At 46.4% G+C, this 20,246-nt stretch overlaps 1 protein-coding gene across 1 annotated transcript in view; it reads right to left on the reverse strand.

Annotated features, from left to right (window-relative positions):
* ACAD11 (acyl-CoA dehydrogenase family member 11) overlaps positions 1-20,246 on the reverse strand; it is a 65,415-nt gene that overhangs the window by 41,562 nt on the left and 3,607 nt on the right. Inside the window, exons 2-9 of the mRNA XM_084754377.1 lie at positions 17,471-17,570; positions 15,300-15,425; positions 14,614-14,775; positions 12,612-12,776; positions 5,664-5,805; positions 5,211-5,332; positions 4,196-4,302; positions 2,754-2,880 (exon numbers count right to left, since the gene is read on the reverse strand). Of these exons, the coding sequence (XP_084610503.1) occupies positions 2,754-2,880; positions 4,196-4,302; positions 5,211-5,332; positions 5,664-5,805; positions 12,612-12,776; positions 14,614-14,775; positions 15,300-15,425; positions 17,471-17,570 (1,051 nt within the window). The remainder of the gene's footprint in view (positions 1-2,753; positions 2,881-4,195; positions 4,303-5,210; positions 5,333-5,663; positions 5,806-12,611; positions 12,777-14,613; positions 14,776-15,299; positions 15,426-17,470; positions 17,571-20,246) is intronic.

Here is a 20,246-nt window from a genome sequence, read left to right on the forward strand (position 1 = left end):
TGCACACCCGAGCCCCTCACATATGCACACCCGTGCCCCTCACATATGCACACCCGAGCCCCTCACATATGCACACCCGTGCCCCTCACATATGCACACCCGAGCCCCTCACATATGCATACCCGAGCCCCTCACATATGCACACCCGAGCCCCTCACATATACACACCCGTGCCCCTCACATATGCACACCCGTGCCCCTCACATATACACACCCGTGCCCCTCACATATACACACCCGTGCCCCTCACATATACACACCCATGCCCCTCACATATACACACCCGTGCCTCTCACATATACACACCCGAGCCCCTCAATATACACACCCGGCCCCCTCACATATACACACCCGAGCCCCTCACATATACACACCCGTGCCCCTCACATATGCACACCCGTGCCCCTCACATATACACACCCGTGCCCCTCACATATACACACCCGTGCCCCTCACATATGCACACCCGTGCCCCTCATGTATACACACCCGAGCCCCTCACATATACACACCCGTGCCCCTCACGTATACACACCCGTGCCCCTCACGTATACACACCCGTGCCCCTCACGTATACACACCCGTGCCCCTCACGTATACACGCCCGTGCCCCTCACATATACACGCCCGTGCCCCTCACATATGCACACCCGAGCCCCTCACATATGCACACCCGTGCCTCTCACATATGCACACCCGAGCCCCTCACATATACACACCCGAGCCCCTCACATATGCACACCCGTGTCCCTCACATATGCACACCCATGCCCCTCACATATGCACACCCGTGCCTCTCACATATGCACACCCGAGCCCCTCACATATGCACACCTGAGCCCCTCACATATGCACACCCGTGCCCCTCACATATGCACACCCGTGCCCCTCACATATGCACACCCGTGCCCCTCACATATGCACACCCGAGCCCCTCACATATGCACACCCGTGCCTCTCACATATACACACCAGAGCCCCTCACATATACACACCCGTGCCTCTCACATATACACACCCGTGCCTCTCACATATGCACACCCGTGCCCCTCACATATGCAGACCCGAGCCCCTCACATATACACACCCGTGCCCCTCACATATACACACCCGAGCCCCTCACATATACACACCCGTGCCCCTCACATATACACACCTGTGCCCCTCACATATACACACCCGAGCCCCTCACATATGCACACCCGAGCCCCTCACATATGCACACCCGAGCCCCTCACATATGCACACCCGTGCCCCTCACATATGCACACCCGAGCCCCTCACATATGCACACCCGTGCCCCTCACATATACACACCCGTGCCCCTCACATATACACACCCGTGCCCCTCACATATACATACCCGTGCCTCTCACATATACACACCAGAGCCCCTCACATATACACACCCGTGCCCCTCACATATACACACCCATGCCCCTCACATATACACACCCGTGCCCCTCACATATACACACCCGTGCCTCTCACATATACACACCAGAGCCCCTCACATATACACACCCGTGCCTCTCACATATACACACCCGTGCCTCTCACATATGCACACCCGTGCCCCTCACATATGCACACCCGTGCCCCTCACATATGCAGACCCGAGCCCCTCACATATACACACCCGTGCCCCTCACATATATACACCCGTGCCCCTCACATATGCACACCCGTGCCCCTCACATATGCAGACCCGAGCCCCTCACATATACACACCCGTGCCCCTCACATATATACACCCGAGCCCCTCACATATACACACCTGTGCCCCTCACATATACACACCCGTGCCCCTCACATATGCACACCCGAGCCCCTCACATATGCACACCCGTGCCTCTCACATATGCACACCCGAGCCCCTCACATATACACACCCGAGCCCCTCACATATGCACACCCGTGTCCCTCACATATGCACACCCATGCCCCTCACATATGCACACCCATGCCTCTCACATATGCACACCCGAGCCCCTCACATATGCACACCCGAGCCCCTCACATATGCACACCCGTGCCCCTCACATATGCACACCCGTGCCCCTCACATATGCACACCCGTGCCCCTCACATATGCACACCCGAGCCCCTCACATATGCACACCCGTGCCTCTCACATATACACACCCGTGCCCCTCACGTATACACACCTGTGCCCCTCACACACTCCTTCCTTTTCTTCACAGCACCTGTCTTCCTTTACCTCCTGTCGCCCCACAGGGGCACATTTCCCATCTGTCTTGTTCTGATTTTCAGCTGCTCCCTGGGTGTCCAGTCTGTCACAAGGTAACCCAGGACATAGTTCTTTCCTGGATCGATGTTGCCTCACTACAACCCATGACCTTCCTCGATGTCACCCCTTATAGCAATAGCGTATGGGGGAAAGGGAGGGCAGTATGTATGTGGCTTGAGATGACAGGCCAAAGTTCATGGCCATGTCCACTTGGGGAAACTGCAGATCTCAAACTCTCAGAGCATCCACAGTTAAAGTAACAAGAGCTAACCGTCACCACCTTAGCAAGAGATGGCCGGAAGTACTGTTTTACGCCAATCTATTCAGGCCCTGGCTGCCTGTTCCCTTGGTCTCGCCTTGCTCCCGTGGATGCGTGTGCCTATCATCCAGGCTTATTTTAACTCTAAAAGCCCGTGAGACTGGGGTCTAAGGTAAGTGGGAGAATGGGGGAAAGTCTGACTGCCAGGAGAGACCTGCTGGGGACGGTCCCTTCACGCGCTACCTTTTCGGCAGGAAGGATGTGCTGCTTCATGAACTGCTTCACTTTAGCGAGAACTTCTTGGCCTCTCCTGGTCTGGGCGAACAGCTGGCTTTTAGAGTCAGCCTGTGGTAGAGCAGTACTCAAAGTTCTTGGCAAAAAGAAAAAAAAGGAGGTTACAAAGATGTCCAAAGTCATTATTATATGTTTCTTACAATAAGGCAAGGTCTCCCCAGCTAACCAAAAATATTCTTAGGAGGAGCTGCCAAATCAAGGAGGCGTGGGCATGCTATTGTTGAATTCTGCTCCCTTAGCTATCTGCAGCTTGAGGGAACAAGCCCAGGGCCTTGCAAACGCCAGCCAATTGCCCTGTTGCTGAGTTCTGACCTTAGCCCCACAGCCTTTGCTTTTTTGTTTTGTTTTTATAGTATAGAGTAAACAGAATTGCTTTATTTCGATCACTAAGCTTGAATGCTTGAAGAGCTACTTGGGAAAATGCAAGCCTCACATGACCTCAATCAGTGCTAGCTCTAGTGACATCAGTGTCACAACCACAAAGGAACAGGGAAGGTGTGGGCATATCTGACCATTATTTTTCACACATGTTTCACAGATACCACTGCAGGACATTTTTAAATGACTTTAAGGGGCTGGAGAGATGGCTCAGAGGTTCAGAGCACAGGCTGCCCTTCCAAAGGTCCTGAGTTCAATTTCCAGAAACCACAAGGTGGCTCACAAACATCTATAATGAGATCAAGTGTACAGGCAGGCACAACACTGTACACATAATAAATAAATTTTAAAAATGACCTTAAAAGACTAACAAGAAACATTGGAAGCCCTTGTTTTGTTGAAAAAACCCCACAGAGCGGTCTAGAAATGAGCTGTAAAAACCAACTATGCCAGTGGTTTGTCAAGGGTAAGCAGGCTTAATATGTTCCTGGGGTTAAGATTATACATACATTATATGAGGACCAGGAGTGTGACTGGACCCCTCAGAAATGCTGCCCTGACAGAGACATAGTTTCAAAGACACTTGCAAAATGTTGAAGAAAAAGTAGTATTGCTAGATTAATAAATAACATAATAATATCATTTAAATATATATGTGTGTAAGTAACAAATATTATGAGGAAACATGGACACGAATATTTTTTAAAAGTTATACACTCAGGTTGGCAAAAAATACATTTAATCATAAATATGGGTCTTTTCTTTACATTTTTAGGTCAGTTTATTTTTAGGCATATAGCAATTTACTAGAAAACTATCCTGATTGGCAATAGCAGCCTTAGTCTGGGCAGCAATATAGTTTCTGTTTTCTTAAAGTTTTAACCTTCCCACACCCAATAACTATTTAAGTGAAGAGTGCAGACCCCAGGCTATCTCCTGGATCTCTGGAAGCTTAGGAGCCCTAGCAAATAGAAGGTGTAACTTGAATTACCCAAAGATGCTGTTTTCCTTACCTTTTTGAGAGCTGTAATCCAGTTTCTGCCAGAGGTTTCACGGTATTGGCAGTCAGAAAGCTGTCCTCAGATGAATTATTTCCCAAGAGGTATCTACTATAGACCCCCTACAAGTAACATATTAACACAGGGCGGTTAAAATTCACTAAAGATGGTCCCTCGGCTATCCAATGAGTCTTTCCAGTTTGTGGTCCACGTGGGGAACTAAGCTCAGAGCCCAAAGATGTCACTCAGCCTGTCGAGGCTGAGACAGCTGTGTGTTCAGCTGCGTTGTCTGTAATGATCATTTCCCTGCACAGCTATCAAAATGGCACCAAACACTAAACCAAGAAGGCAATGAATCAGATGACCTTACTGTTTTACCATCAGTTTTGATCCCTAATTTGGGTAAAACTGTCTCCTTTGAGCAGCGTTAGCTGAGCATCAATCAGCTATTTCCCAATTCCCTATCTCTGTGTTTCCAACCTAATGCACCCTTTGCCCACACGATGGCTTGTCTTTATGTCAGTGTGACTGGACTTAAGAGTCACCATGGAAACACGCTTCTGAGTGTGTTTATGTGCTCATTTCTAGAAAGATTTAACTGCGGTGGGAAGACCTACCATGAATGAATGTGCGTGGCACCATGCCATGGGTGGCTCCCAGTGTAAACAAGGGGAGAAGACTTCTCAGTCTTTGACAGAGAAGGACTTTAGCTTGCTTCTACACTAGGCACGCGCCACTCTCTTTCCCGCACGCTTTTCCCTACTTTGCCATTACACGACTTCTCTCACTGTCCTTCTTGTTTGTTATGCAAAAGGAAAAAAAAAGACGTAACACGTGATACTCATTTTTTCTTCCCATTGGAGCCTTTTTTTTCCCTTGTAAATTCTAAATTTACATGTTACTCGTATCTAAGTCTTAACTCCTAGAGGAGCCCAGTGGGCTGTGAACCAGAACAAAAAGGCTTGAACTGGAAAGCATAGTTCACAGCGCATCAGTAAGAAATGGTGAAACACTTGCTTAAAGTAATTACCTGTGCTATTCCAGCCAATTTAAAAAACGAAAGGGCCAGAAAGAAATTCCAGTTAGGAAGATCAGGATCAATTTTTCTGTGACGGCAGTATATTGAAATCAGTTCTTCCATCAATGGTATTCCTATAAAAACAGCACACAGCATAAACCTTAAAAAAATGCCACAGTAAACATTTCATAATGGAATAATATAGCAAGAAGATACAATATGGCATACAATGCAAACATAGTTACTATTAAGCCTGTACTAAATTTTGATGCCCTAAGTAATATTATATGCAAAACCTGTGTATTGTCATAGATTATAAACAGTGAAACACTAACTTCAGGAAACCAGTAAGATAAACTAGAAACATTTTTAAGGTACAAAAATTTCATAAAACTGTAAGAAACTTACGCTTTTCAGCTCTGGCAATAATAATAAAGAGGACTTTATATGACTGATTTTCTGTACCTGTGTTCTCTTGAATGTGAGAGCCTCGGTTTATCATGGGCAGTGTCCTCGGCCAAAAGTAAAACAAGGAAAGATGGGCTAAGTCTGACAAAGGATGCCCGAAGGTTGATAGCTCCCAGTCCAACACTGCGATCACTCGACACTGCAACAAGATGCACACATGGCTTTGACACATTGAAACTCAAAACAAACCGAGTAAGTAAGCAGAGGACACAGTGCAGTCAACAACCACATTTCCGTCAAAATGAAATGAGATCACAGCTTGTAGTCTTTGCCTACAGCGGTGCAGTTCATTTATGAAAAGCAACCAGCTTCTGCTGTCTAGAGCTAGGCTTCTGGTTCTACTGCTGCTGGCTGCCAGTCTTTCTGTACTCTGGCCTGGCGTCTCTTCCAAACAGATGCAAACACAGCTCAGACTTCATAACCTTGAGGAACTGTGGTAAAGGAGACATTCTGATGATTAATTCTCTTTTAAGAATTAATGTGGCTGTCAGGCGGTGGTGGCGCATGCCTTTAATCTCAGCACTTGGGAGGCAGAGGCAGAGGCAGGTGGATTGCTATGAGTTCAAGGCCAGCCTGGTCTACAAAAGCGAGTCTAGGATGGCCAGGACTGTTACACAGAGAAACCCTGTCTCGAAAAACCTAAAAAAAGAAAAGAATTAATGTATAAGCAAATATTTGCTCTGGTGATGAATCTAATTATATAACAAGTATACCATTATGGCAATAATATTTTAAGGTAAGTTATATAAAACAATCAGGAGAGAGCTGATCCCTTCAAGTTGTCTTCTGACCTACACACATACAAACACACACACATACACACACATACACACACACACACACACACACACACACACACACACACACACACACACACATACAATGTGGTATGTGTGCCTCAAGCTCACCACACACAAGATAAATATTGTTTAAAAACTTAGGGCCTGGAGAGACGGCTCAGCAGTTAAGAGCACTGTCTGCTCTTTCAGAGGTCCTGAGTTTAACTCCTAGCAACCACATGGTGGCTCACAACCATCTAGAATGAGATCTGGTGCCCTCTTCTGGCCTGTAGGTATACATGCAGGCAGAGAACTATATAAAACAATAAATAAATTAATCTTAAAACAAAATTTAAAGCTCACCAAATGATCTTCAGAGTTGAAGCTAGTAGCAATGGTTACTTCAAGGGACTGATGTTTGGGGTGAAGTGCAGGGAGGGACACCTCAATTAGAGAATTCTATACAGCAACGTGACATCACACGGCTTGTATTATGAAGGGGCCACTCCACATGTTATTCTATGGCAGACTGAGGGGGCTGTAATGATACTTGACCAGATGAAACAGCAATGTAAGTCAGGATGTTCCAAGCCACCATGTACGTCTCTGTGTGTTTTCACTCCCCTGACTCTTTGGAAAAACTTAGAGATATCATCACAGAGCTGCGGGCTCTGAATCACACAGATCTAGATTCAAGTCAGAGCCTGGGAAATGACACTGAGTAAAACAAACAAACAAACAACCAAGCAAACAAACAAACAAACAAAAACTTAAGAAGGAGCTGGGAAATACGGGTTATTGGTAATGTGCCTGCCTGGCTCTAGGTTCAATCCACAGAGACTAGGGGAAGAGATCTTATTTGATTAAGATATGAAGTGATATTATGCAGCAAAAAATTTGAAGACCTAAGTTCAAGGTTTAAAAACTAAATGTTGCGGGTGGTGGTGGTGCATGCCTTTAATCCCAGCACTTGAGAGGCATATCTCTGTGACTTCAAGGCCAACCTGATCTACAAACCGAGTTCCAGAACAGCCAGGGCTACGCACAGAGAAACCCTGCCCTGAAAAAACCAAAACCAAAACCACCACCACCAACAACAACAGAAAACCCCAAAACCTAAATGTCCTATACTCAGGAAATGTTCTAATTCGCACACGTTCCTCCAGTCTAAATATTTTAATTAAGTAAATAATAAAGACAACAGTTTTTGAACTAACATATTGTGGTCATTACCCCTGCAGGGTAAAAAGTCATTTGAAGTCATGCTGGCCTCATGGAGCGTGAAGAAGGGGCAAGCAAACCCATGTATCTCAAAGGAAGTAAAAAGCTGCAGGGAGGTGCTGGAGAGGTGGCCAATTGCTTAAGAACTAGCGGCCCTTCCAGAGGACCCAGGTTGGGTTCCCAGCACTTACAAGGCAGGTCACAACCATCTGTAACTCCAGTTCCATGGGATCCCACACCATTTTTTGACCTCTGTGGGTACCAGGTACAGATGTGGTATGCAGACATCCAAGCAGGCAGAACACTCATACACATAAAAATGTCAGGAGAAAAGAAAGAAAAGAAGCCGTGTGGATGTATAATCCCAGCACGCAGGAGGCTGAGGAAGGAGGACAGTGAGTTTGAGGCTACCCTAGGCCCTGTCTCAATGTCCTGTCTCAAACAGACAAGAAATAAAAGAGATTGAGACGTGCATGGTAAAAGATAAGGGGTTTCAACAGCCAATCATGGAAGCTGATCAGTTACATGAGAAGTAGGGGTGCTGTAGGGTGCATGGGGTGGTGGTGGTAGGGTGGTAGAGGGGTGGTGTTGATGAGGTAGAGGTGGGGGTGGGGTTGCTGGGGTCATGGGTGGTGGTGGTGCTGGGGTCACGGGGGTGGTGATGGGGTCATGGGGGGAGGTGGTGCTGGGGTCATGGGGGTGGTGATGGGGTCATGAGGGTGGTGGTGCTGGGGTCATGGGGGTGGTGGTGCTGGGGTCACGGGGGTGGTGGTGATGGGGTCATGGGGGGGTGGGGGTGGGGTCATGGGGGTGGTGGTGCTGGGGTCATGGGGGTGGTGGGGGTGGGGTCATGGGGGTGGTGGTGCTGGGGTCATGGGGGTGGTGGTGGTGGGGTCATGGGGGTGGTGGGGGTGGGGTCATGGGGGTGGGGTCATGGGGGTGGTGGTGGTGGGGTCATGGGGGTGGTGGTGATGGGGTCATGGGGGTGGTGGGAGTGGGGTCATGGGGGTGGTGGTGGTGGGGTCATGGGGGTGGTGGGGGTGGGGTCATGGGGGTGGTGGGGGTGGGGTCATGGGGGTGGTGGGGGTGGGGTCATGGGGGTGGTGGTGGTGGGGTCATGGGGGTGGTAGTGGTGGGGTCATGGGTAGTGGTGGTGATGGGTAGTGGTGGTGGTCATGCAGCATTGAATTTAAAGGTCTAAGGTGGAAATTGGATTTCACCACCATCACCAGCTGATTGCATGTTTATGAACCCTCAGAGGCACAGGATTAAAGTCTACCCCCTGTGGCCTTCCTAATGGGATCAGAGACTTGCTAGGAGACAAGAAGATCTTGGTCCTCCCCCAACCCCTGGCCAATGGAGAACTTGGGAAGAAGGTCAAGGGCAACCCTGGAGGATGTTGCATCTTAACCTGGAACTGTTGAGAAACCCTTGTTTGCTGTTCAAGCACCTAAATCTGTAACGCTGTGTTGTGATGGCCCAGGCTGTTTCTCTCTCCGCTCTGGATCTGCTCAGTCACCTCTGGATCTTTTCTCTCTTGCTCACATTAGAAACCATCCCTTAATAATGGAGAAGTCATGTTAGCAGTGTCTTCACTGCGCCCCCTTGCATGACAAAGGACGCGCTTTTTCTGGCTTACCCACACATTCCTGGAAGGTTTGTCACCAAAAACGGTTTCTGTTTTATTTCCTAATTATGATATTCTAACGATGAAATCAAAACATTACCGTTGTTTTTTTAAATAAAATTAAAAAAAAAAACCCTTATCCTTACAGAACAATCACAGCACAACTAAGCTTTTAAAATAACTTGATCCCAACTCCACATTTTGTAGGGCATCGTGCAGGGTAGTTTTTGTTAACCTGACACAAGTTAGGGTCATCTGGGAAGACAGAACTTCAGCCGAGAAAATGTCTCTATCGGATTGGCCCTTAGGCAAATGTGGTGCATTTTCTTGATTAATGAGTGATGTGGCAGGGCCCAGCCCACTGCGAGTAGGGCCATCCCAGGGTAGGTGGGCCTGGCCTCATAAGACACCAGGTGGGCAAAACAGCAAGCTGCTTTGCTTCCAGCCCAGACTCCCCTCCCTTGGGAGGGGGGGGGGGACGACAGTGATCAGAATGTGTGAGCCAAATAACCCTTTCCTCCCCAAGTTGTGTTTGTTCCATATTTATCATTACATTAGAAAGCACAGTAGGACACGCATACTATACAGTGTAAATGTGCCTTAAGTTCCTGGGAAGGACGGGCTTGGCAGACACTGCAGAAAGATGGAGGTGGAGGAAGGGAACGGAAGGACAAGGGAGGAGGGAGGGGACCTGAAGGACGCTGGGCATCAACTCTGTACCAGGCCCAGCTGGCTGAGGCCCAGGTTGAGGGATGTGGAGGATGTACTCTGAGGACCTCTCTCTATTATCTTTCCATGATTTTAAATGTAATTTTATTTATGTATATGCGTGTTTTGTCTGCATGTTAAATGCATCGCACACATGCAGTGCCTGAAGAAGCCAGAGGGGAACCAGATTCTCTCATGCTGGAAGCAGCCATCTCTCCAACCCCCAGGTTTTTATGTTTAATTCTTCTATGAGTTCACTCAGGACGGTTTCTTCTATGCCTAGCTGTACAGTTTGCTTGGATGACATGTTGGCATATGGGCAAATTGTTTTCTTGCTGTTTCTCAGTTATCTTTTCTTCCCTTCTGTGTGTTACTCTCATTAGGGGATACATTTCCTTCCTAATGAAGGTTTCTGAGCAGAGGTGGTAATGAGTGCTTGCTGACTTGAATTCTGCCAGCCACATGTTATCCCTCGAAGAATTAGTCACAATATTTATTTACTGGTAGCAGAAATTGATTAAATTCAAGTTAACCAATAAAAAATTCATGTATGTATGTATGCATGCATGTGTGCACATGTGTGTGTGCATGTATGTGTGTGTGTGTGTGCGTGCATGTGCATGTGTGTGTGTGTGTGTATGTGTGTCCTGTCTGAAGAGGAGTTGGCTTCCCTGGAACCGGAATTACAGGTGGTTGGTGGCTTCTGTAGATGGGTGCTGGGACCTGAGCTCAGGTTCTCTGGGAGAGCACAAGTGCAGTTGTCACTGAACCACCCCAGCCCCTCAGTGCTTTCTCTTTAAAGACAACCCTTTCCCAGATGATCTGATGCCTTGGTTGTCTGAACACAGATGGTGTCTGTTTAGTGTTTTAAAGAGATGGCCTCAAAGCTGAGATTAGCTATAGAAGTAGGAAGGCAATCAGTACGTACTATACTTTACTATGAGACTCAGTATGTGAGGACTAACTCTAAATTTTAACATCTTAGTCAACAAATTTAACCCATTAGAAGATCAGGGTCTAGATTTTTTCTTACTTGCCTCAAGTGGAGACTAAAAGTACCCTAAGTTATGGAGCACATATGACTCTGGCATATTGAAAGACAATCTCTAAAATATCAATAAACCAAATAATATGCATTAAAGACAGACTGAATTCTGCTACATTTTTAGGTATTATCTGTTATAATTTTTTTAGACACAAAGTAGCATTGCTTCATTCCCTAGGCCTAAAATGGAAAGCTGGCAAGGTTAAATTAATAATTTTTAGTGCAATTGACAAAAGTTACACACACACACACACACACACACACACGTGCACACATGCGTATGCATACACACACACACACACACACACACACACACACACACACACGGTGCCTTTGATGGTTAGACAATGGTTTTCTGACTTTCAGATGGGTCAGAGACAATTTATAGTCAGTATAAAGCACACTTTGAAGTTTCATCTTTCTTGCTCACAACCTGAGGCACTGCACTCCCTTGTCCTGCTGGGTAGTCAGAGGCAGACACACTATCACATAGGTAAGCAGCTATCATTTAGAGTGATCACACAGGTAAGCAGCTGACCGTTTAGAGCGATCGTGCGGCTAAACTACAACGCTCAGTAGGTTAGGTATCTTAAATGTGTTTTTGAATTAGGCCATTTCAGCTTGTACTGGCTACCATAATCCAACTGCCAGATGGCGTTAAACAACCACACCCAAGCTGACTTTTCTGTGAAAAATGTTCTGTCCTGCTGGCAGATGCGCTATGTGTGTTTATAAAATTCAGTCAACGTGGTTCTATTTACAATTATGGTAAGCATGCTATTCATACAGTATTTTCTCTATGTCCTCTTCCTGTAGGGAAGCGGGGTGAAGTAAGAAGCCCATGTGTGAGAGATACACGTCCTGCAAACACTGAACACGGTGAGGAAATGACTCAGCTTAGAGGACACTCCTCCAAGAAGTAAGACTCTAAGTTTTCATCTGTGTGTGTTCTCTCCAAAGAAGCGCTGCGTGCATTTACACAGAGAAGGAGTAGGTTCATCTCACATGACCCTTTGATGGAAGCCTCAAAGGGGCTTCTGGAATTCCTCCCTATGTTTATATACTAAACAAATGTAAAATTCCCATGACGCAGGACAGAGGAACGCAAAGGAATATAAGCACGGATGCGCTGGCAGTTTAAGCGGTAGGCTGAAATCTTCTTGACAAGAGTGACACAGAGCAGCTTCCAAGTCCTACTCTTTTTTGGGTTTTGAGACACGGTTTCTCTACATTGTTGGCCTTGAACTCACAGAGATCCACCTGCCCCTACCTCCCAGAGTGCTGGGATTACAGGTAGGATCCACTGCACCTGTCCTACTTAAGTGATGACTGTGAACTGTTTAAGATTAGGAGCCGCTCCAAAGACAGACAAGAGCCCTACGCTATAAAACCCGTAGGACTCGTCTTCAGAGACTTTGTGTCAGAAACAATCTGAGCTGTGGGGAGGAACAGACTGATCTGGACTCCTTCGAGACTGTGGGGGGCTGAGCGGGGGACATCTGTTTCCTTGTGGAGTCTCGGGTCAGACCTACACGGTGCACCACAAACAAGGCTCACAGTGGTACCTCTTTGGGGTGGAAAACTATGTTATCCAGCTTGAAGTCTCCGTGAATCAGGCACTCCTCATTATCATTATCTGGCAAGTTCTTCATTAGCCACGTGGAGAGCTGGTCCATAGCAGGGATGTTCTGATGGGCCGAAGCCTGGTACTGCTTCATCCAGGTGGACACCTGGGGGTATAATGGAGAAAGAGAGAGAGGTAAAAATAGAACATGGGAGTCAGCGACTCCAAATCAAGTTCTTCTGTGCCAAAGTCCATCTTACTCCTAAATGCTTAACGAAACGTGTTGAGAAGGAAAACTCCAGGCAGCTGAAACACTTCTATCAGCCTAAAATCAGCTAGCTCCATTTTTACCTACCCAGGTTTCTACCGGACAAGAGAGGAAAATGCTAGCACAGGTGTCAAGAATGGTCTTCACTCAGTAAGTACTTCATGGAAGAAAGAAATGAATACAAACAACACCTCATAAACAGAGACAATTTCACACACACACACACACACACACACACACACACACACACACACACACACCCCACAAGCATACAATTTCTCCCTGAAAAGGGGACAACAAAAGCTAGAAAGAGCTTTTCCCTTTTAATATCCTTTCCCTCACCCACAGAGAATTTTAAACGCACGAGTCAGAGCAGAGAAGACTTTGTATTGTTCATAGAATTAGAAGCAAACAAAATCCACCTGTTCTTAGAGTCCTCTAACAAATGAGACTGTATTATTTGGCTTTTCATCTCTCACCATTACCCAATGTATGTCTGCTCAAAAAAGCACAACAGAGCAAAGGTCTTCAACTCTGGGGTCTCACTGACTGAGGCTTATATTAAATCTAAGTACTGACCTGTGTCTTATTGGGTCAGTATAAACCTCAAATCCCCATCTGCAAAATGAGGACAATACCTATGTCTTGTGGGTTTTGCAGAGATTTAAAAACAGCTCACTTAGCCCCCAACAGAGCACACAGTGAACCCTCTCTCCACCCTGTCCTCAAAGGGCATGCTTATAATGGGATGCAGCCCATGTGTGCCTGGCCTCGCTTGCATTTGGCTGTACAGGTCATCTCATTTTTAATGCTCAACATTACTTCTTTCCCACTAAGTTTTCCCCATCCAAGCAAAGGCATGCCAATCCCCATGCCCTGGACATTCGCCTCTTGTGATGAGCAATGGACAATTTACTAGTAGGTAATACATTCAGGGAAATGGACCAGTTCCCACCTTTGTGTATATGAGACTCATGAATGGGTCTCTCAGAAATGACCACAAGTTTCTTTAGGGCAAGAACCTATTTCTGCTTTCTTGATATTTACAAAAGTAACCACAAGTATTAAACTCATAAAAGCTTAATGGATAATCACTTAGCACAACTCAGAAAGGGGAAACTGAGTAGAAAAATCTATTGGTAAACCAAGTGAAAAGCTGACACAGCAGCTTTTTCTGACCAAAAAAGCTTGCTGGGTAAGCAAAGGCACATAGTCATGAACACAGGACCTGCACGAAGAGAAAATAAGAAAGGAAGGGAGGGAAGAGGGAAGGCAAAGAAAGCCAGCCAGGCATGGTAGTGCGTGCTTGGAATTCTAGCGCTGAGGGGTGGAGACAGGAGGAGCCCTCCAGCTCACTCGCCAGCCAGGCTAGCTTAATCAGAACACTCCAGGTCAACCAATGCGATGCTGGGTCTCAAAAAATAAGGTGGATGGCTCCTGAGAATGAGACCTGAGGCTGATTTCTGACCTCCATTCCACATCCATGTACTACACTTAAATGTGTACCTACACACACAGGTGCACCCACTCAACACACACACACACACACACACACACACACACACACACACACGCTATTTCATGCTCAAAATATATCTGGATATATTACCATATATATATATGATGTTAAAATGATAACACTTGAAGGAATCACATAGTAACTGGCTTTCTTTGACCAGTCATTTATAGTATATTATTTCTGAGAAGAAAAGCACTTTTAGCATAGACAGCTCACCTGTCTTTTGCAGTACCCGACTCCAGTACCATATCTGCCCAGCTGCAGGGACTGTACATCCAGTGAATGTAGCCATGCCAAGGTTTCTATCACAGCCACATATATGGCTGCACGTTCTGCTGGGCTAACTCCAGGAATTGAAAAATCACGAAAGATCCGGCCCTGTCAAAGTGTTCACAGTGGCTAGTTTAAATATCTGACAAACAAAACCAACATTTTATAGAACATGTTAGGCACGTGTTTATTGGTGAAATGTATACAAGGATACGTGCCAAAGGCAAAATACAAGGACATGCCAGGATGAACCTGAAGGCCTTAAGCTCCTTACAACCCACATCTTCGACAAAATAATTTGAATTTGCTCTTTTTAAGAGGACAGCCACTACCCCACATCCCCACTGTTCTGTTTGGCTACTACCATGGTAGGTAGCTCTTTACTGACACCTACAGGAGTGTTGAAGAAAAAGTAAGTGAGACCTACATTTTACATTTCTTTCTATTCCTTTTCAGTCCTCCCTCATTGTGTGCACGCGAAACAAAACTGTAAACCTTTGGAAAGGAATTGTACTAAAATATCAAATAAACCAAATCATCTATGGCTATGATAACATTCAACTAATATAAATTCACTAAATAACTTCATAATTAAAAATAAAGCAGCAACCGAGGAAGACATGTTAACTTACCTGCACACGCTCCATCACGTAAAATTCCGTTCCGATGATGGAAGCATCGCTGCAGTACAGCAGAGGCTTGGGAACAGGAAATCCAATGGAAAACAAGGCTTTCTGAACTCTGAATTCTCTATCAATCTAGACAGGAGTATGACAAACGAGAAACAGAGAAATGTAATAACTACATGTGAGCTAACCTTAACTAAGGCTAGTGGTACAAAACTGTGCCAACAAACAATCCAGAGCTGACAGTGGCTCTTCCCTTAACTGGAGGCTTGCTCAGTCATTATGAGTACAAAGTGGGCCAGCTCTGAGGCATGAGGATTTAACTGGGGTAAAAGGATGGGCATCCGCGTGGCTTTTGTAGCACGAAGGCAAGAGTCTGGCTATATTTCACAGGTTGTGTTAAAGAGCATCCCTCCGGTCTCAGCGCTTCCCTGTTTGCTAGCTTGGCCTCGCCCTTCATACTTGGGATGGAGTTCCTCTAGCCAGACACAGGGGCTGGGGAGGTGGGTGGTGGGTATGGGAAGGGGACATCACCCATTCCTTCTAGACATCAAAGGAGAAGCCAACTTCCCAGGGAAAGGGCACAAAGACTCATACAGGTAGCTGGTCTGTCTTGGGGATGCAGATTACTATGGGGATGGGGGACCAGGCATCCAGAAGCAAATCGGTATTAAAGCTGGAGCCCAAGTAAGACAAGAGGAAAAATGATATCCTTGGGTAGGACACACATGGGTGTGGCTTCCAGCAGAGCTGTGACACAGGTGAGCAAGGGTGACTCATGCATTTGGAAAGTGCCTTACTCCAGACTGGAACAAAGGTGACTGACTAGTTCTAGGGAGGGGATACCATGCAGTTCCCCATGTACCAGGGAAGTACCTAACCCAATGTGAGAACAGTCGATAGTACCAATGGCTATTGAAAGAGGTACGTGGAGCCATCCTGGTGCCAGGAAATGAGAGGAGGTGGTGCGGGGTGGGGGACAAAGGGGCTAGGGAATTACAACACGGACAGCAAAGCTAGGGAATTACAACATGGACAGCAAAGCTAGGGAATTGCACCACGGATAGCAAAGCTAGGGAATTACACCACAGGCAGCAAAGCAGAAGTACTGCTTTTTAAGCCACAGACAGGGCACAGCTGAGAAAGATAAGACAAGGCAGTCTACACCCATGGAGCTGTAGTTAGGCTGTAAGCATGATGTGATCTGCTGTTTTCTAGCGGGCTATAGTTTAGAACAGAACCAAAGAGGACTGCTACCGAGGTAGACATTTCTAGGCACGGGTGGAGGCTTTCCTTCACTCATGACATGTTGACATTAACAAAAGTTACCCAACTCCTTCTTTTTAAAAAATTTTAAGCATCCAAGATACTTCATGTTTTCAGGAATATGAGCCAAGAAAGTCAGAATCTGGGTTCTCCTGTTACTGTGATATCAAACTCATTCACTGCGATCTTTCCCGGTGAATGAGTAGAAAACGCGAGATTACACCCACACCCACACATGCACAGAGCACTCAGAACGCTCTCTAGCATTTGGATTTATGTCCTTTCCTGCTCTCTAACTAGCCCCAGATAATTCCTGATTTTGCAAATAAGAAAATTTAGTCTAAAAATTGACTAAAAATCATATTTGTAAGTATTTGTGAGGTACAGCATGATAATTTGGCTTATGTATATATTGGGTAGTGAACAACTCAGAATAATTAGGACAGTTAATTTGCAGCAAACACCTTTCATAATTCTCCCCAATGAGACTAAAAGTTAAAGCCTACTATACAATGATTGCTCAGGTGTTTCTTTTTTAGCCACTGAATGATTATAAGATACCCAAAGTAAATACATTGAAATAACTCAACAAGTAAAGGCTCACTGTAGGTAATACTCTTACTATGTAGGGAAACCAAAGCATCAGGAAATGAGTAGTGGTGGCCATATCCACAGGGAAGAGCGATGCCCACCAGGAGACCTGGTGGTGCTCAGGATGACAGCTTAAACATAGCGTTAGCTTCCAACCACAGATCCCCTTTTAAGAACAAAAGCATGTGCAGTTCAAGCAAATGTTTTATTACAAGTGAAATGCATTTCCGCTCGTCAACAGCCATGAGAAGACCTTCAGATGCTGTTAAGTTGTTTTGTGATTTTCAGAGGCAGTTGCTCACTGCATTTCTGGGCCATACCTTGTGAGCTTTGGGAAGAAGAGAGCCCGGTGGTTTCTTCCTGAGAACGTAGGTTTGGGAGCCTTTCTGGAGGAAAAAGGTTGGATTGGACTGTCCTGATCTAGAGAAAAAGGGTTTGTAAAGGTCAGTTATAAACATGTCTCCTTTGTGAAATGTCAGAAAAGACAGAACAAAAATAAATGAATCTTAATGCTGGGCTGACCACAGGGGGGCTACCAGCAACCCAGAGCAGGTGCCAACAGCAGCTTGGATAACTCCATTTTTTCTTTCTTTCTTTCTTTCTTTCTTTCTTTCTTTCTTTCTTTCTTTCTTTCTTTCTTTCTTTCTTTCTTTCCTTCTTTCTTTCTTTTTTTTTTTTTGAGGTCGCAAAACACCTTTAATCCCCTTTAATCCCAGCACTGAGGAGGCAGAGGCAGGCGGATCTCGTGAGTTCGAGGCCAGCCTGGTCTAGATACATAGTGATTGTTCCAAGACCTTAAGGGCTAGCGACGTCTCAAAACAAAACAAAACAAACCAACCAACCAAACAAACAAACAAAAAACCCAAACCCCAAATATATGCGCTTCATTTTCGGCGCAGGGGTGCAGTCCTAGCTAGCAGTTGGCAGTGCGCCTTGCAAATACCAGCTCCAAGAAGGCTGGGTGGGGGGAACTACGGAGTCTGCACAGGTGATTACTGTACAGCTGACGTTCTGTGGCTGAGGACGACGCGGGGGCGCGCGCCGAGGGCCGAGGGAAGGGCGTGGGGGGGGGGGGGGAAGGGGCGGGGCGCACCAGGGATCCCGGGGAAGCCGTGGGGGCGCGCGTCGGGAGAAGGTCCGATGATAACTCCATCTTCTGTGAATTGGATTCTGGGTTATTTTTGTTTTCTCAGGTTCTTTGTTCTAGAGTTTTCTCCTCAATAATTTCTTAAGCACTGCTATCTGCACATAAACATTTAGTTATTCCTAAAGATTTTTCTTGTCTCCTTCCCTCCCTCCCCCCCTCCACTGCAATTATCTTCCTCAAAGTCTGTCTTAAACCCACTTTGATTAAGCTTGCATTCCCATCTTTCCACTAACGCTGCCTTTCCAAGGCCACTAGCACAAAGCATGACACACTTCTACCTTCTGGGACGCCTCCTTGTATCTCCTCAACTTAACACTGGAGTGTTGTGGCTGGATTTCCAAACCTCCATTTTATTTAGACTCTTTTTCTCGGTGAGCCTTTCTGCCTCGTGGCTTCCAATACCTCTCTGTCAACTGCTCTCAAACCTGTCTAGACCAGGTCTCGACCCTGAATCTATACCCAGCTGGTTACTCTTAACATATTCACTTAACTGTCTTAAAACCGTCCTGAAACTTACAAACAGAGCTTTCATACTTTTTTCTGTATTAGTAGTATTTCTCATCACTACGACGAAATGTCTGCCAGAAGTAATCTAGAGGAGATAGAAAACCCCCTTTTTTTCTTCCAGTTTCAGGGTGTATGTCTGTCTCACAGGGAAAGCATGGCACAGTGGCTCAGTCTCCGGTGGCGGGAGATTGCGGCAGCTGCTTCTCACATCTTGGCAAATCAGGAGGCAGAGAGTTCCAGATGGCATGGAAAGCACACATGACCTTCAAGGCCTGCTGCCCTGCTTCTACAAGCTAGGCCACATGTCCCAGACGGTCTGTTGTCAGTGGTCTGGGTGTTCTCAGGTGTTTGGGTGTCTTCAAAAAATGTACATCGGTGTCAAGGAAGCAAGAAGATTTATATAAAGAGATGGTGTAGGGACTAATCCAAGGAGGCAGTGGGCTACTTAAACAAGAGCACCCCAAAACAGCGGCTACTGTTTGGGGCTTTTTTGTGGGGTCCAGGAGGAGGAAGAGTTGGTTGCTAAGGAGCATACTGAGGATGGCTCTCTGCTTTGACGGACAGGCTTGGGTTACATTGGTCTTTACTGTGCATGACACTTCCCATCATGAACCTGCTTTTACTCATATGCATGCCCAATCAAGCATAGGCATGAGACCGTAAACACAAGTTTCCCCTAAGAGTTCACTCCGAGGACACAATTTGCCTTACTGTGTATACTCCCAAACTAATGCAGACCGGACTGGAATCACATCTAGTTCCAGAACATGTTCCCTATGTTCTGAGACACACGAAAAACCAGTCATGCAGGGACTGCCAAGGCAGGAGTGACCTTCTGCATTGTTTGGAGTGGAAGGCGCACGCAGCTTGATTCAGGTAGGGGCCCTAGGTGCTATAAGTGCATCATTAGAAAGGCGGCACTTGGGTGCCAAGCAGCTAACCCTGGACTACATTTGCCTGCCTCAGTTCCACCAACTACTGAAGCAGCTCCAGCATCTGGGACCAAGAATTCAAATGCATAAGCCAGCCCGGGAGGATGGTTCACAGGCAAACCATGACGCCCGTTATGGCCACCTCCGTTCTAGTTCACGACGCCCTCATGCTTGGTTACCATGGCAAAGGAGAACAACTCTTATCTCTCTTCCCTTCCTAGCCAACATCTAAGCCATCACTCTTTCGAAATCTACCGAGGCCGTGATCACCTCTCACTTATTTTACCCCACCACGCTGGAACTCTGTAATATTCTGGTTTCATTTCCACCTTTGCCCTCTTTAGTCAATCTCGACACAGCTAGCAGAATTTTGGTTAAAAACAATGATGATGAATAATTTCCTCTTCTACTCACAAACCTCTAACCTTAACCACTTCCACTCAAAGCAAAAGGCAAAGTCCTGATGCCTGTCCACAGGGCTCGCACTGCCCTTGCTTACAGCACTTAGCC

The sequence above is a fragment of the Acomys minous genome (assembly GCF_964271855.1).
Source record: "Acomys minous genome assembly, chromosome: 13".
NCBI classification, from domain to species: Eukaryota; Metazoa; Chordata; class Mammalia; order Rodentia; family Muridae; genus Acomys; species Acomys minous.